At 44.8% G+C, this 16354-nt stretch overlaps 1 protein-coding gene across 1 annotated transcript in view; it reads right to left on the reverse strand.

The window, feature by feature from the left end:
- The window catches only part of LOC113102974 (msx2-interacting protein-like), a 19340-nt gene extending 3041 nt beyond the window's left edge, over positions 1 to 16299 (reverse strand). The window contains 14 exon segments of the mRNA XM_026265921.1: positions 1856 to 1948; positions 2039 to 3058; positions 3060 to 4484; positions 4486 to 8917; positions 9045 to 9145; positions 9468 to 9581; positions 9652 to 9765; positions 9892 to 10017; positions 10904 to 11055; positions 11130 to 11330; positions 12252 to 12412; positions 12895 to 13383; positions 15027 to 15347; positions 16217 to 16299. Of these exon segments, the coding sequence (XP_026121706.1) occupies positions 1856 to 1948; positions 2039 to 3058; positions 3060 to 4484; positions 4486 to 8917; positions 9045 to 9145; positions 9468 to 9581; positions 9652 to 9765; positions 9892 to 10017; positions 10904 to 11055; positions 11130 to 11330; positions 12252 to 12412; positions 12895 to 13383; positions 15027 to 15347; positions 16217 to 16299 (8832 nt within the window).
- Positions 16300 to 16354: the final 55 nt, after the last annotated feature.

Consider the following 16354-nt stretch of genomic DNA (forward strand, 5'->3'; position numbering starts at 1 on the left):
ATCCAACACAAACTTTAGTTATTGGTGTAATCTTGCATTCCCACTGCACATAGAAGTGTTGTGTGTCTACATATCTGTTTGTGCTTAATGGAACATGATGAACTACAGTGGTTAAAACATCCTTCATATATCAAGTGTCCAAACAGTTTTCATTGTACAGGGTTCAACAATAAGGAAGACCCACTGGACAGCGAGTTTCCTGCAAAGCTGCTGTGATGTGTCATTAATTACTCTCAAGTCATTCCAAACCCATAAGATCTTTGTTCATCTTCAGAACACAAATAAAGATATTAGGATCACATGTATGCATCGTGCTACCCTAATGAATGGTGGAAGATGTTAGCACAGAAGAGAAGAAATAGTTGAATAGTCATTATTTTTGTTTGTTTTGTTGTTCTGCACGCTTAGTAAACAAACTACAGCTAGTCCAAAATGCAGCAGCAAGAGTTCTTACTAGAACCAGGAAGTATGACCATATTAGCCCGGTCCTGTCCACACTGCACTGGCTCCCTATCAAACATCGTATAGATTTTAAAATATTGCTTATTACTTATAAAGCCCTGAATGGTTTAGCACCTCAGTATTTGAATGAGCTCCTTTTACATTATACTCCTCTACGTCCGCTACGTTCTCAAAACTCAGGCAATTTGATAATACCTAGAATATCAAAATCAACTGCGGGCGGCAGATCCTTTTCCTATTTGGCGCCTAAACTCTGGAATAACCTACCTAACATTGTTCGGGAGGCAGACACACTCTTGCAGTTTAAATCTAGATTAAAGACCCATCTCTTTAACCTGGCTGACACATAACATACTAATATGCTTTTAATATCCAAATCCGTTAAAGGATTTTTAGGCTGCATTAATTAGGTAAACCGGAACCGGGAACACTTCACATAACACCCGATGTACTTGCTACATCATTAGAAGAATGGCATCTACGCTAATATTAGTCTGTTTCTCTCCGAGGTCACTGCAGCCACCAGATCCAGTCTGTGTCCAGATCAGAGGGTCACTGCAGTCACCCGGATCCAGTACGTATCCAGACCAGATGGTGGATCAGCACCTAGAAAGGACCTCTACATCCCTGAAAGACAGCGGAGACCAGGACAACTAGAGCCCAGATACAGATCCCCTGTAAAGACCTCATCATCTCCATGACCATCAGCAAAAGACCATGGGAACCAGATGAGTCCTCGTTCCCACGTTGCAGAATGGAATTAAACCACATCATCCTGGTTTCGTCTGGTCAGAGGAGAACTGTTCCCAGAACTGAGCCTGGTTTCTCCCAAGGTTCTTTCTCCATTTGTGTCACCGATGGGGTTTCGGTTTCTTTTGGCTTGCTTCGTTGAGGACGCTTGACTGAATGCACAGACACTACTGAAGAGAGCTGAACTGGATGATGACGTCACTGAATTATCAATGAACTGACTTTTAACTAAAAAAAAAAAATAGACTCGTCATTGTCCTCGTGCATTGACAAACTACTTTCCTGTTTGACTCTGTAAAGCTGCTTTGACTATTATAATGATGATCTTTTATTACCTTTCTGTGCCTTGACTGTGGTGGTACCCTTGCTGTCTATGGAGGGTCAGAAAGCTCTCAAATTTCATCAAGTATCTTAATTTGTATTTCAAAGATGATCAAAGGTCTTATGGGTTTGGAACGACATGAGGGTAATTAATAACAGAATTTTCATTTTTGGGTAAACTATTCCTTCAGACTTTGATTAATGTTATGCATTTAATTATGATTATGCCGTCAGTGAAAATATTGGCAGGATAATTAAAAATCTTAAGTATTGGGTCAACAGAAAAAATCTCTTCTGTGTGTTGTTTACGACAGAGACTAACCGTCAGAAGCTGCACCATGTTGACAGGCTGGTGTCCCACCAACTCCACTTTAGACTCGGCTTGTGCCTGACTTGACTCCGGCTCTTGAACACCCTGTGTTAAAAATGAAAGGCACAAACATTATTTACATAACTCTAAAGGCTAGTAAATATTTACAAACAAACTATACAAATGCAAACTTACCTGTGATGGTGGGATGCTGTGGGCAGACTGGTTAATCCCCATTGGAGAATTCTCAGCAAACTGTGCATGAGCAGGCCGGAGGTTCGTATACATGGTTGAATATTCAGGGAAGGAAGTCCCAGTTCCTGCTGTTATCAGCTGAACTCTTTGAGGAGAAGCCATGGGAGGCATTGCACTACGGATCGCCATCATTCCCTCCTTACTGGAAGGTGACTGTGCCCTCTTTAGTTCAGACGCTTTCGAGGAGTCCTTCTCAGATACTGCCTTTGCTAACAAGTGCGGCCGAGGAGAAAGAGACGCCGCCATGCTAGGAGCAGTCGAGGAGGGCGGTATGTTTTCGGGGACGTGCCCCTGGTGTAACTCTGCAGTGGGGCGATCGCTCTGCTGGTGGTGCATGAGCACTCGCATGTCTCTGTTGAATCGGTCAAGAGGTAAACCACTGTGGAGCGCTCCACGATATTCTGCTGGTATGGAGTCTTGTTTGAGTTGAGCAGCCGGTGATCTTGCATTGGCTGGGTTCACCTTGAGGACCATCTCCCTGTTCCCCATGGCCTGAGGAGACGTGGGTCGCTGCTGGCCAGGGGCCCAAGAGGAAGTGAGGCTCTCAGAGTGAATCCCATAGTTCATCATAGAGAGAGGAGGAGTGTTCACTCGTACCTCCCCCTGGGTGAGGTGTCCTATTGCACCGACGCGGTGCGGTGACATCCTTCCAATGCTACCGTGAGGGTTGTGTGGAGGCATGATCACAGACTGCTCCGAGTGGTGGACGGTAGAAACATACTGGGACAGAGGGTTTAATCCAGGGGGAAGGACCACAGACACACCTTTCGGAGACGAGGAGCCCATAGGAGATGACACTTTGGGAAAAGGAGAATGAGGGTGTCCAGATTTCCGTGGAGATCTCGGCTCCTGCTTAGGTTGAATGAGTGATGTTCGGTCTGTCGGTGTTCCAGCTATGAAGCCAACATGATTGCCTGCTGCTGAAGGAAGGTGTGGACTTATAGCAGGACTAATAGTTGGGAACCCAAGCAGGTTTCTCCACGTAACTCATGACCTGTGATGGGCCAGGCGTTTGTTGCAATATTTTAACAACCCCACTTTGAACCGGAGTGTAAGCAGATTCTAATTTGTCCAGTGCAGATTCTTGCTTAATTGTGGCAACATTTGGTTGTGATTTTATTGAATTACCATGATCTGAAGGAAGTGGGCATTTTGAAGATGGTGGCTGGGAGGCACTGTAAAGTTCCTGCTTGATCTGTGGCATTGACACCAGCTGCTGTGACTCCATGTCCACAGCACTGGCAGGTGGGATCTGGCTGATTTTGGCACTTATACGAAGTGGTCCCTCCATTTTCTGTCCAGAATGACTCAGCACCACAACACCTTCTGACGTCTGAACTCTAAGTCCTGTGCTAGAACCTGTACTCAAAGATGTGCTCTCCACTATATAGCGACCAGCATTTCCACCTTCCTCACCAACTGCTGGACCATGGTACGTACTGCTTTCCTCCAAGCTTGGCTGGTAAATCTGTTTTGGAGGTTGCTTGTCAAGGCGATTTCCAATCGGAGCATTTGACTTCTCCTCTGCATCAGGTGGATTGCAAACACGACTGATAACGGAGGTAGGAGTGGAAGCAATAACAGAAATCACTGACTTCTCACTGAAGATCTGTTTAGTTTCTGGAGATGGTATAGACGCAGGCTGTCGCACTACAGGTTGGGCTGAAACAGGGAGTTGCCTGTTATCTTGAGGAGCACTCTTGCTGGTTACCACATCTGATGTAATGTCACTTTCCCTTAAAGGATGAGCGTGTATTTTCCCGGATGTAGCACCGATTTCCAAGACTGGGACAGTTCTAGGCTTTGTGAGGATTTTACGCAAATCACCCGAATTAGCATCTTGAGCAGGGGTGTCTGAGGGTAATTTAGATGTCTCCATCGGAGCTACAGAGGTCAGCGGTGGAGAGAGGACCCCAGCTTCTTTCGGCTGATTGAAACGCTCCGTTTGGGAAACAGAAATCCTGCTTGGGTATGAGGACAAGTTCTTGAGACAAGTTCTCGTTGGAGATAGTGACGGACATGTGTTCTTGTAAGAAGAAGGCTGGCATTTTGATGACGTTGGGCTTCTGCTAATAGCTGGAGAGGATTTTGAGAGATCAATCTCAGTTTTAAGAGGCGACTCAGGTTCGTTTGATATATCTGCATTAGGATCCATTAAACTTACACGCTGCTTGGAAGAGGAAGTAATGACAACAGCTGTACTTGCTGGTGATCTTTCTGTGGCTGCAGGAAGTTCTGCAGGTACTGACTCCATTGACTTCACAGGGATATTTTCAGCTTTCAAAACTACATCTTTAACGAGTTCCTTTTTGCTTCCAGCACCCTTTTGGCCTTTGCCCTTCTTTGAAGTTTTTGATCTGCCTTTACACCCTTTTCTGGGAGTGGATTACGGTCTCCTCCTGAACAACTGCTGTGCTAGAACAGGTTTCAGATTCTTTTGAACCGGGACCAAGAGTCTGCATATCAGGACCGGACTCTACAGAGTTCATGATTTGATCCATGTCCTCTGATTTAATGGAATCTATAGCAGCAGCAAGCTCTGTTTCACTAGATGGATTTGCAGGCTTTTCTTCTTCTGAGACATGCTCTGGCTCTTCAGCTGACAAACGTCGTGCCTTTGTCAGGTTACTTTTAAATGGAAGAGGAGGAGCATCTTCTGTGAGCTTGGCAATATTCTCAACAGCTTGCTCAAGCTCCAACTCTTGAGCCAGCGAAGCTACATGAGGCTCAATGGCTTTTTCTGCAGCAGGCAAAGTCTCCCTTTCACAATTAACATCATCCATGGCATCATTTTCAAATTTAACTTCTAGTACCTCATCCTTTGAGGACACACCAGGTGAGCTATTCTTGGGAGACTCATCTGTTCCAGGTTCTTCTTCACTAGTCTGAAGCATTGCCTTTACTTCGGTCACATCGAGACGGATTCTCAGGTTTTTAAGAATGGGAGGATTTTCTTCATTTATGAGTTTGGTACTTTCAGAAAGTTTCTCCATTTTGTCTCCTTTCTTTACGATTCCAGATGCTGATGCATTTCCTGGACTGACTCCTTTCTGTGTGGGGGGTGAGAATTTGCCTTTACCCACTTTGGGAACCCCCTCACTACTTGTTTCACTGCCATCCTTAGACTCAGTTGATTTTGACCGTTCAACTTTGCCCGCTGGTACATCCTCTGCTTGGCGTCGATTCTTAGGGGGGCGTCCCCGTCTCAAGGTTGGTGGTGCAGCAACAGCCTCTAGTTCAGAACCTACATCTCTATCTAAACCACGCTTCCGTCCACCACGTGGTGATTCAGCATCTTTTCCGGGCTGCAGACCAGTTTCATCTTCAATTGGTGTAGCATAGACAGAACGCACATTTCTACGTCTTGCCCTACCTGACTGTGAACTCTGCTCTGTACCTTGTTCCATTTCTATACCTTGCACAGGCGACTTACTTAACGACTTTGATTCAGGTGTTGTTTTGAATGCTTCTCCTCTTGGAGAAGATGAACGTTTGAGCTTCTCTTTGTCAATGCGCTCACTTTTGCGGGTGCTTTGTTTGTCTGGGGTAACAGGCAAAGTTGTAGTTACTGGTGTGGTAGGAGAGGATTTAGCCCTTTTATTTCTTGACTTTGGAGGGGATGACACAACTTCAACTGTATAATTATCAGCACATTCCTGATCGTCTGCATTAATAGATTCAGCCTCAGCTGCAACAGGTGGCTCAGGTTCTTTTTCATGTTGCTCAGAAGGGATATGTGAGAGGGGACTTGGTGATTCAGGAAACATCACTGGAGGCTCAGCCTCTGGCTGTACATTATTTTTTGGTGTTTCGTTGCTTGGGAGTTGGTCTGCAACTACTTTAGTGGTGTCATGAGCATTTTCAGAGTCATCAGCCTTCAATACCATCTCCTCTGCTGGGATCTTTAACTCTTGGCTTTCTGAAGAATTGGGTTCTGAGAGTTGCTCGAGCAAAGGCTGTAATGGATGAACTGTGGGCTGTTCATGCTCTTTATCTTTCTCCATAGAAGAATAAAGCAAATTACGGGTTACAGAATCAACAATTTCTGCTTCCACTGTTGGCAAGGATTCTTCAGCTGCTAAAACAGGGGGTGATATTTGAGGAGCTTGAACAGGACTAGTCTGAGGTACCTGAACAGGACTAACTGATTTGATCTCCGCTTGTCTAATACTATGTTCAGTAGCATTTTGCTGCTGTGGTGCTTGTTCTTCTTCTGGTGTTTTACTTACTTTGGTTGCAACTATGCTTTCATCTTGCTTGGAATCGTGATGGCTTTGTTCTTTATTCTTCTGTTGCTGCAACCTTGTTAGTTCTAAAAAGCGGCTATGGAAAAGCACAACTGGTTCTGGGTCAGGCTGCCCTTCTGCTGGGCCTTGCTGAGAGTACAGATATCCAACACCATGTTCAGGGTCCTCGTGCTTTCGTTCTAGATGCTGAAGACGCCTTGAATCCTGCTCAAAAATAGAACTGTGCAAAAAACGTGACGCAAACAACTCTCGTCTCTCCTGTTCTTCTGGCTTTGGATCTTCTTTCCGGTCTTCAATTTTGTCGTCAGACTCACTTCTAATTTTTTTCTTCTTCATGTACCATGAGGGTGTTGGTCGTGGTGTGGACTCCACCTTCTCTGTGTCCTTTCTACTACTGAAACTGGGGAAATGTTGATCATAATCAAGGAAAGACCAGTTGTCTTCCCTTGTCGAGGACAAAGACTTTGCACGCTCTAACAAAGCTTTAGTATCTGGAGTGATCGTCTGATCATCAGCAAAAGAACAGAATTTGTTTCTCTCTAGAGAGGTCATCAGCTTGGACTCTGATAATCTGTTTGGACGATGTCTTTCAGAAAAGGATACTGACGTTGATGGAGCAGGAGAGTTAGGTTTATTTTCACGATCTTCTTCAGAATCAGAACGCACTTCACCAGGTTCCAAATCAGGCCAAAGTCCGTAATCCAAGTACTTACGATTGAGCCGCCTTTTTTCAGCGATTCTTGAAAAGTCTGGTAACAAGTCTTGCTTTAGTCGACTCTCCCAGGATCTTTGCTGGTCGTCTTGTAGACATGTACTAATCTTTGACATCTGTGAGGTGTGCATCCGTTTACCCCCAAGCTCCTGATCTGTTTGAGCATTGTCCTCAGGCTTCAATGGTTCTTTTACTACTCTCACAGTCATTTGATCATGAGGGTCTGCATATTCTTCCTCTCTTTGTTGGGGGGCATGCTGAAACCTTGGAGAGTTTGTGTTATTCCACTCAAGGTCTTCACTCTTTTGCCTGACTGTTCTGTAAATCCTTTCTCTCTTAGCATTCATATCCATCTCAAAAGACTCTTGTTTCTTTATCTTACTTGGAGGTGAATTATCAGTGACGTCCTGTGGAGGCTTGCCAACCTCATGCACCAGGCTTCGATGCTCAAGATCTTCTGCATCTACACCTTGAGGAGGTTCTGACTTTCCTGTTATATCCAACGGCTGCAGCTGCTGTCGTAGCCTTCGTTTCTGCTCCATCTGTTTGCGGTAACTCTGAGAAAGGTCAATATTTTCTAGATATTCATCCCTTACTTTACTATCCTTATCCGAGGTTCCATCAATTGAAAGTTGTCTAGACATGCTTGGCCCAGGGTGAGATTTTGAGTCCAAAACATCCACCTCAGGCAGTTCACTTGACCTTACCGATGAGCCCTGAGACGTCCCTCTCACAGCATCATCCACCTCTTCCCTTTGACTATGATGAGAACCAATCCTGGATTTGGAGTGTTCTCTCTTTTGAGTCTCTTTCTCTGCCTTTACATCTATATCTGTCTCTTTTGCAAATCCTGCACTTGGAGCAAATTCAGCAGGTTGGCTAATCCCAGAGCCTGGATCCTCCTCCAGACGCCCCCGTTTCTGTCGTATTGCTTTCCCCCCAGGATCACCAAACCGCCTCTTTCTCGCTTCAAGTTTGTCAGAATCTAGAAGGGAGTCTTTGCCATCACTACCAGAGTCAGATTTTAAATGTTTCTTTGCCTTTCCTTTGCCATCCCTGTCTAGTGACTCGCTTTTACACTGATCGAGCCGCTCTCCCTTTTGAGGCTCAAGGCGAGTTACGTGGTCAGTAGGGGAAGGCTCTTTGTCCTCTTTATGCTTCTGTCGTTCTTGAATCTCCACGTCTGAAACCTTAACCTTGCCAGATCCCAAATCCAGAATCGCCTCTCTATCCGCTTCAGAAAGAGGTACACCGGGAGACTGCACTTTGCCTCTCCTTTGCTTTGCCTTCTCTCTGTCGGCCTTCTCCTTGCGTCTGCTGCGCTTCTTGTTCTCTGCTCCACTAACGCGCTCTGCCTCGACTTGCTCCATTTCTCTCTCCAGTCCTTCTGATTTGTAATCTACTGCCAATTTCTCAGACTTCTCCAAATGAGCCGGGGTTGGAGACAGCGAGCTGCAGCTTCCCGATCTTTCTGAGGAGTGCCTGTACACACGTCGTTCAGCGTCTCGTGACACGCGGTCTGACGGTGAGGGTGAAGCAGAGGGAGTCAGGGGACGCCGCTGATGAGACGGGCTCCATCGGCCTCGCTCCGCCTCAAAGCGCTCGCGCTCCCGTTCCCGCTGGATATAGCTGTACTTCCTGATGTCCTCAAAGGGGTCTCGATAGTCTCTGTATTCCCGTGGGTCCTCGTGATAACGGGGATCGTAGTGTTCTCCTTGATAATGATCTAACTCTGCATAGCGTTCACGACTGCGAGCAGGGTAATCTCGACGGGGGTCTTCAGCGTAAATGCCAGGAGTCCTTACGTTCTCATAATACGCCCGCTCCGCTGAAAAGTCATAAGAAGTTCTTCGGTCTTCCCTGAAAAAAGATTTGGGCAATTTTTTATCTACAATATATCCAACTGCTTAAAGATGAACAAACTAAAGGCAGAAATGATAGATTCTATGTTTGTTTGTTTTTTTATCCACTAAAGGCCAGTGCTCACCTCCGATCAGATGGAATATCATAAAAATCACGGATGTCCTGTCCTGATGCCTGCATAGATCGATAGAAAGCCATCTGACTCTCCTGACTGGCAAAATCAACCTGGACAGAGGAAACAAACATGTCATAACTGAATCAACACAAAAGTGAAAGATGTCTCTTATGCGCACTTTATTTCTTTAAAAAAACAGTTTTAAAAACAGTTATATGCCCAAATCTTAATATAGCTGATTTATGTTGTAATATCCTGTAAACTGTAATTATTTCTGTGATGTGCAGCTGTATTTTCAGCATCGTTATTCCAGTCACATTATTTTCTGCTTATTATCAGAACTCAATTGTTGGTAACAGAAGGTCATAAAGACATATTTCAAAAACATGACGAGTAGTTTAAATATTAAAACATTGGTCAGTCCACACATACCTTAATTTTGTTCCCTCCTATCTTCCATCCTTTGGTTTCTCTAACAGCTGCTTGGGCGAAATCAGTGTTGTTGAACAGAATAAGAGCCATTCCTTTTAACCTATCAAACACAACCTGTAAAAGTGGTCAGAAGTTAGTATAATAATGCAACAGCAGTTAAATCTATGATTTCCCAGATCTCTACCTTGACCACCGGCCCGTATCGACAGAAGTGTCGAGTCAGGTACTGTTCGGTGATGTTCGAGGTCAGGCCGTCTAACCACACACACGCTGTTGGCATACTCTTCCCAAAGCCAAGCTGGAACAGTCAGAAATACACATCAGAAACCATCCAGTCTGAACAAACATAACTGCTCTCCTCTACACACAATATAAACATTTCTTATGAGAGTCATGTTGGCAAGAACACGCAAGTAATAAATACCTTCAGTCTGTTGGCGCCGAGATACTCTCCGTCCATTTTCTTAATGGCTTTACAAACACTCGCAATATCAGAGTACTGGACAAATGCATACTGAGGAACACCATTCACCCTCTTGATATCAATATCCTGAAAACCATCAATACAAACACTTGCTTTAGAAGATACACAAACCAATACATTTTCACTCAAAGCCCAGTAAGTGAAGGAAAATGATTAGATACCGTATTTTTTGGACTATAAGTCGCAGGACCAGCCAAACTATGAAAAAAAGTGTGACTTATAGTCCAGAAAATACGGTACACAGATTATACACAGAATTGATTGGCCTGATTTTATTGCATTTTTGGCCAAAAAACTTGAGTTAAAATGTTACAGAAACTACAACAGATGACACATCAGATAACCTAAGAAAAACTTTGACATTGAGGAAAAAACATAAAAAATTAAGGCAGGAACAACCAATAAATCATAAAACCATTGACTGCAGAATTTTTTTAATGATTTATCGCAGCAGCCATAAACGCAAACTGCATAAACAGAAGAAGTTATTACAAACAAAAACTAATTTAACCCTCACAAAACATCTGAAATTACATTTTATGAAAGTTAAAACTAAATTTTGTTCAATTAAAATCATATAGCTTCTCATCAGCAACTTCTAATTAATGAGCGAATGTGAAAAATAAATCTACGTTTTGAATATGACCACATTATTATACATTTATCTGTTTTTCTATCAATTAATGTCAAATTTAAACTTTTTTTTTTTCCAAATATGAACCACACCAAAATTCTAAGCTCATAAATATATATACACACACACACACACATTATATATATACATATATATATATATATAGAGAGAGAGAGAAAGAGAGAGATGAAAAAGTTTGATTTAAATACATCATAGTATGAAATTTATAAGAAAACATAATCTGAGAAACCGCCTATCCACCTCAAATGCTCATATTATTCTACTAGCACACATCAGGACAAACACACGCTAACTCACCACTATCTCCCCGAAGCGCTGGAAGACGTCGAGCAGCTGCTGATAGTTGGCCGTCTTCTCCAGGTTTCCGATGAACAGCGTACGAGTGGCCTTCGGGTGAAACTCATCGATGCGTCCGTCCAGGGGACGAAACTCGTTCTCGCTCTCCGTCTCTGTTGGAGGCAAACACATCAGGATTTAGCATCGGCACACAGCTAGCGCTAGAGAGTGACAGACGGAGACCCACCGGGGCCGTTCCAGGCCGTGACCTCGATCAGCATCCCGAAGAACAGCTTCCCCTTGGACACGCCGAGGGCCTTCTCCTGGTCCTCCTGCTGTCTGAAGAACACCAGGCCGTAGCGCTCCTCCAGCTCGCCGTGGATCTGCACCGACGTCACTTTACCGTACTTCTTAAACTCGTGAAAGAGCCCGTCTTTCAAACTGGTATCTGAGGAGAGTTTCAGTGTTCAGAAAGTGATGTCTGAGACGGCTCGCCTCAAAATCTCTCAAGGGCATCTGCTTTAAATTATTAAAATGGTACATTATGATAATGAAAGGGACTAACTTGTCAAAAATCCAATCAAATCTCATGTTTGGAGACTAAAATACCACTATCCCTGATTTGTATGATCAAAATTAAATGTATATTATATTAGATATAATTGATTCAGCCCAAAATGAACATTCTGTCATTATTTACTTTGCTCATTTGTTACTGGTGACCTAAATCTATGGTCATGAGAAGGATGTTTACGGTCCGATATCTCAAGAATTATGATTGCTAGCCTCACAGAAATTGGTGGAAATGTAGAAAAACTTGTTCATTTCAAGTCCAAATGATTCAGAGTTTTCTCAAGTACAGATATTTGGAAAAATGTAAAAATGTAGACATGTAGGCTGTTTGTTGGCCTTAAAGGGTTAGTTCAGGCCAAAATCTTCTTTCATCCTCATGTCGTTCCAAACTCATTATAAAGCAGGAGTCTTCTGAAGAATCACCATTGTTTTATATACAGATTTAATTTAGCCGTTTATTCACATGTAAACATTGTTGTGTTTATAGCATTCACATTTGGTTACGGAAGCTCAAACATGCTTGTTTTACACCTAAGAACCATTGAGGATCACACGCATTAAAGTAAAGGCATGTTTTCAACATGATGAATTTAATAAACTTTGTAGTGCTGAATTGTGGAGTTTATCTACATTTCCACCAATTTCTATGAGACAAGCAATCATAATTCTTCAGATATCAAACCATAAACATGGTTCCCATGACCAACAACAAAAGAGCAAACTATGAACAAAGCATCAATAGTGTCCAGCTGATTTGTCGTAGGCTGAGCTTCTGTTAGTTGAGACTGAAGGTCACCTGTGGATCGTGTCGGGAGGTTCTGGACTCTGATGCCGAAGCTCCTCCGTGGTTCGTCTGAGTCCAGAGCGAGCGCATGAGGAGCTGGAGGAGCGTGTGTGGCGGTCGACTGCACTGAGCGCGCTCGCGATCCTTCACTGGAGCTGCTGTTCGAATCACTGCTGCAGGAAAACAAGAGAACAACTCTGTTCAGACCAGCCACTGCCGCAGATACAAAATAAAAATATAATACTAATGCTAAATATTTTCATTATTTTGATGACTGTTCATCAAGCTCAACACCTCAAACAAGTTAGCAAATTTAAATGAAAAAGAAATCGAAAATAAAAAAATCTGTAATTCATGGGTTTTAAGTGTATGCTCCCAAACCAACATTGATAACACAATTTTTGATTGTCCACTTTAGACATATTCTACTAACTCCGTAAATGTGAAAAGAAACACGATCCAGAACATTTTAAAATGTAACAACTTAAAGAAAAGATTTTATAGGACACTATTACTTTAAAAAAATGTAATAATTACTTTACAGTTTCATGACTTAAATTGATTGTATACTCCTTTTGATTATTAAAATGAACAAAATCCAGAAGAAAAAAAAAAACTTTAATGGCAAAATCTGATTAAAGAAGCTGGTAGGTACCTGCCGCTGCCGGTGCTGCTGGTGCTGCTGACCGAGTCCGAGCTGGAAGACGGACTGCGTGAGTGTGACCGCGGGCCCCGGCCGGGCGACACTGGGGCTCTTTTGGGCGAGTGGGCAGCTTTAGGGGTCTGTCCCGTGCTCCTCTGGGGCGATGGGTGCCGTGACTGTGAAGAGTGTGAGGACCGGCTCCGCCGATGGTGGTATGTCCGGTCTGTGCGACGGCCCCGGTCATCACGGTACGGGTCACGGCGAGCCGAGCTGGAGATGGTGAAAGAGTCACGAATCCGAGACTCAAAGTGTGACTCCGGTGCGTCGAAGCCACTGCTGATGGTGCTGGCGGCTGGGCTGGAGCTCACCCCGGAGGGGAACATCGCACGGTCCCGGTAATACTCTGTGTTGTAGTGCCGCGGCCGCTCGAAGGAGCCGCTGCGCTCGTGGTGTCCGTACGGACTGTGATCATACGCTCGCTCCCGACTGTCCGAGCCGCTGCTGTGAGAGAGACAGAAAGAAGCACAACAGAAAGGGGAACACACACTTAGAGTCAAACCGGATCCGTGGCAAACAGCTAACACAGGAACTCAAGTACACCTCGTCGTCCAAAACCTAGTGGGCCGGGTTGCGGAGCCACAATTTAACGAGCGAAATCACGAACACACGTCTGGTAGACTGAACTATGCTGAGGCTCTAACACGCTTCTAAACGAAACATGCAGTGTTTCTATCCGACTGTGGCGTTATTACAGTCGACCAGCCGCTGAGCGTTCACTCGGATCATATGAACCATGCTGGCTATCTGGCTCTGAGCACCGGAGGGGAAACAAAACAGAAGTGAAGATCAAGAGATGAAACACTTGGGAGTAGACAGGGGGTTTATAATAGCACAAGGCTCTAGGGTTAGTGAAGAACAGGGGATAAGAGACAGGGTGCATGTCTAGGTTAGAGAGAGAAAGCATAGAGAGGCATAAGGCAGGGCAATACCAACCTTTTCAGAGCAGTAACTGACCCTAAATATTCCCAATACAATATAGGAGGAATTTTGTGTGAGCCAAAAACAGTGATGGCATAAAGCGGTGCTTGGGGAAAAAATGGACGATAAAGTGCCACTATGTCAAAAGGTTCTTCATCCAAAGAGGGTCGCGTCAGGCCATCCATCTCAAGGTACGCTAAAGAAGACTTCAGAAAAAAAAAAAAAAGTCTAGAAAAAGGAACATATTCCCCGAGAAAAAAAAAATGCACACATCTTTCCACTCGTGGAATAATCCTAACGCCAAAATCACAAGATGATGTCTCTGTGGGACAAAAATTTAATTCCAGCACATTATGTTCACCAGAACGGCAACGGTGGGTACGACTTCAAGAAACTCTTCTACTGCATTCCTACATCCACCAGAGATCAGGTAATCCAGAAAAAACCTCCTTCTACACCTATACATCCAACATGAGGTTAGATCCGTGGGAATCTTCCCATGATGAAGTCTTCTGGTCTTCAGGGCTTCATAAAAATATCCAAGCGCTGGAGACACAGTCACGTCCCTCTCTAAGAATGATGTGCGGTGACAAGGATGGAGATGATGAGCCCTGACACACTTACTCCAGCAGAGAGCGACTTCACTCCTGAATCCACGGCACTGATACACATCCACGGCATGACACACAGTTAGCACAATGACCAAATGGGAGATGGGATAGTCGTGCAAGGCAAATGAGAAGGGACAAAAAGCTTTGCAATTACTCCTAACTATGTTCTGGTTAAAAATCTTGCATTTAATCCGTCAATGGCACGTACTTCCAAAGAGCGCTGTTCCAAGGCGACGGGTAATATCCGAGATTCTGCGAACGCCTAATATCCAAACTCACCCGTTACATCTCCGCCAGCCATCGTAATATCCAAACCGACCGGGATATTCTCCACGTGGGTAATATCCAACTATGGCTCACACAGTAATCCCACACCAAACTAATCCACTCATTCATACATGATAGACAAGGATTAATAATTCCGTGTGCAGGAAGTCAGGCCTCAGAACGGAGAGGGATCTCTAGAATCTGGTCTATTGTGTTTAACCCAACCTCAACCCCTGTATCTGACACCACAGAGCCCCTGTAGTGCAGAGGGAGCCCGTGTCCACTTACCCGTCTAGTCTGCGTTCATAGCGCCCCTCTCTGGTGTGGAGAGACACCGGGGGCACGTACACCGGCCCCACGGCGCTCCTCGAGAACCCCGCAACCTCCCTTCCGTGACTGCTGGAGGGCGTGGGGTCCTCCAGGCCCCGCACCGCGCTGGGCACTGAACCCGGCTCATTGTAATCTGTGCGGAGGTCCCTGTCCCCCATTTTGTTGACGGCGTTGTGCGCCTTTTGGGCGCTTTTGATGTCGACGAAATCCACGAAAGCTGCCACGCCGCCCTCGGAGCCGCGCTTGCGCAGGACCTTGACGCTCTCCACCCGGCCATACCTGCGAAAAAGAAACGAAGCATTGTAAATGTCACACACATCCAGGAATCATGTGATCGTCAGCCACAAAAATACATAATAGGTCAACATAAGAGGAAGTGTGACGTCTAAAAAGTCAATTTACTTTCTGAACTTGCACAAACTGATACATTCTTGTTTGTTTGCCAGCTGACGATGACACCTAATTACTTTTACATTGTTGTGCCTTTTAGTCAACCTGATTTGGCTATACACACTAATTGTACGCATTCACACTACGATCTCAAAGCGATTTCAAAACAGTTTAGCGTTTTTTTTCTCCAGTACAGTGATTCAGTTCATTAAACTGAAACAAGACTTCAGGAGTTCGTTTCATCACACAATCAAGTTACACGTAACTGCAGATTCTCGATCTAGTTTCTGTTTCTTCAGATAGAGTCGGTTCCTGCCGTTAAACCGGCTCTTCTCGTCCGGACGCAGCGTTAGCAGCGAGCTAACGGCACACGGACACAAACGCTCGCTGTTCTCCGAATGAAAGCGCGTTTTATGTGACTTTTCCTGAAGCGTAGCTGTGGCGTAAACATACACGGACGTCTTCTGTGAGAATAAGCCCAGATTCCACGCGTTAACCTGCAAACCGTGAACTAACGTTAGTCAGCGGTGAAGCACCCAGCTAACTGCTTAAACTGACCGTGTTAGCGAGCCGTGTCTCAGCGGAGGAGGTTTAGACTCGTTTCTGATTTCCTAATCGTGTTTGCGACTTATTATGCTGTTTTAAACGGCTTTCTTCGGCGTATTGCCGCTGTTTGTCCGCCATCGCGCGCTGAAGCGGTTTGTGTCCGCGCGAGGCCGCGTCACTGCGCGCGCAGCTGCACTTCTTGTGTAACTCACCGTTTAAAATGCTCCACAATCTTCTCCTCGCGAACATGTTCGGGTAAATTTCCCACCCAGAGGTGTCTGGTTTCCCGAACCATCCTGCGTCGTCCGCGTCCCGTTCATGCACATATGCGCCTTCGCGTCGTTTTACTC

This window comes from Carassius auratus, unplaced genomic scaffold, assembly GCF_003368295.1.
Source record: "Carassius auratus strain Wakin unplaced genomic scaffold, ASM336829v1 scaf_tig00217789, whole genome shotgun sequence".
NCBI lineage: Eukaryota > Metazoa > Chordata > Actinopteri > Cypriniformes > Cyprinidae > Carassius > Carassius auratus.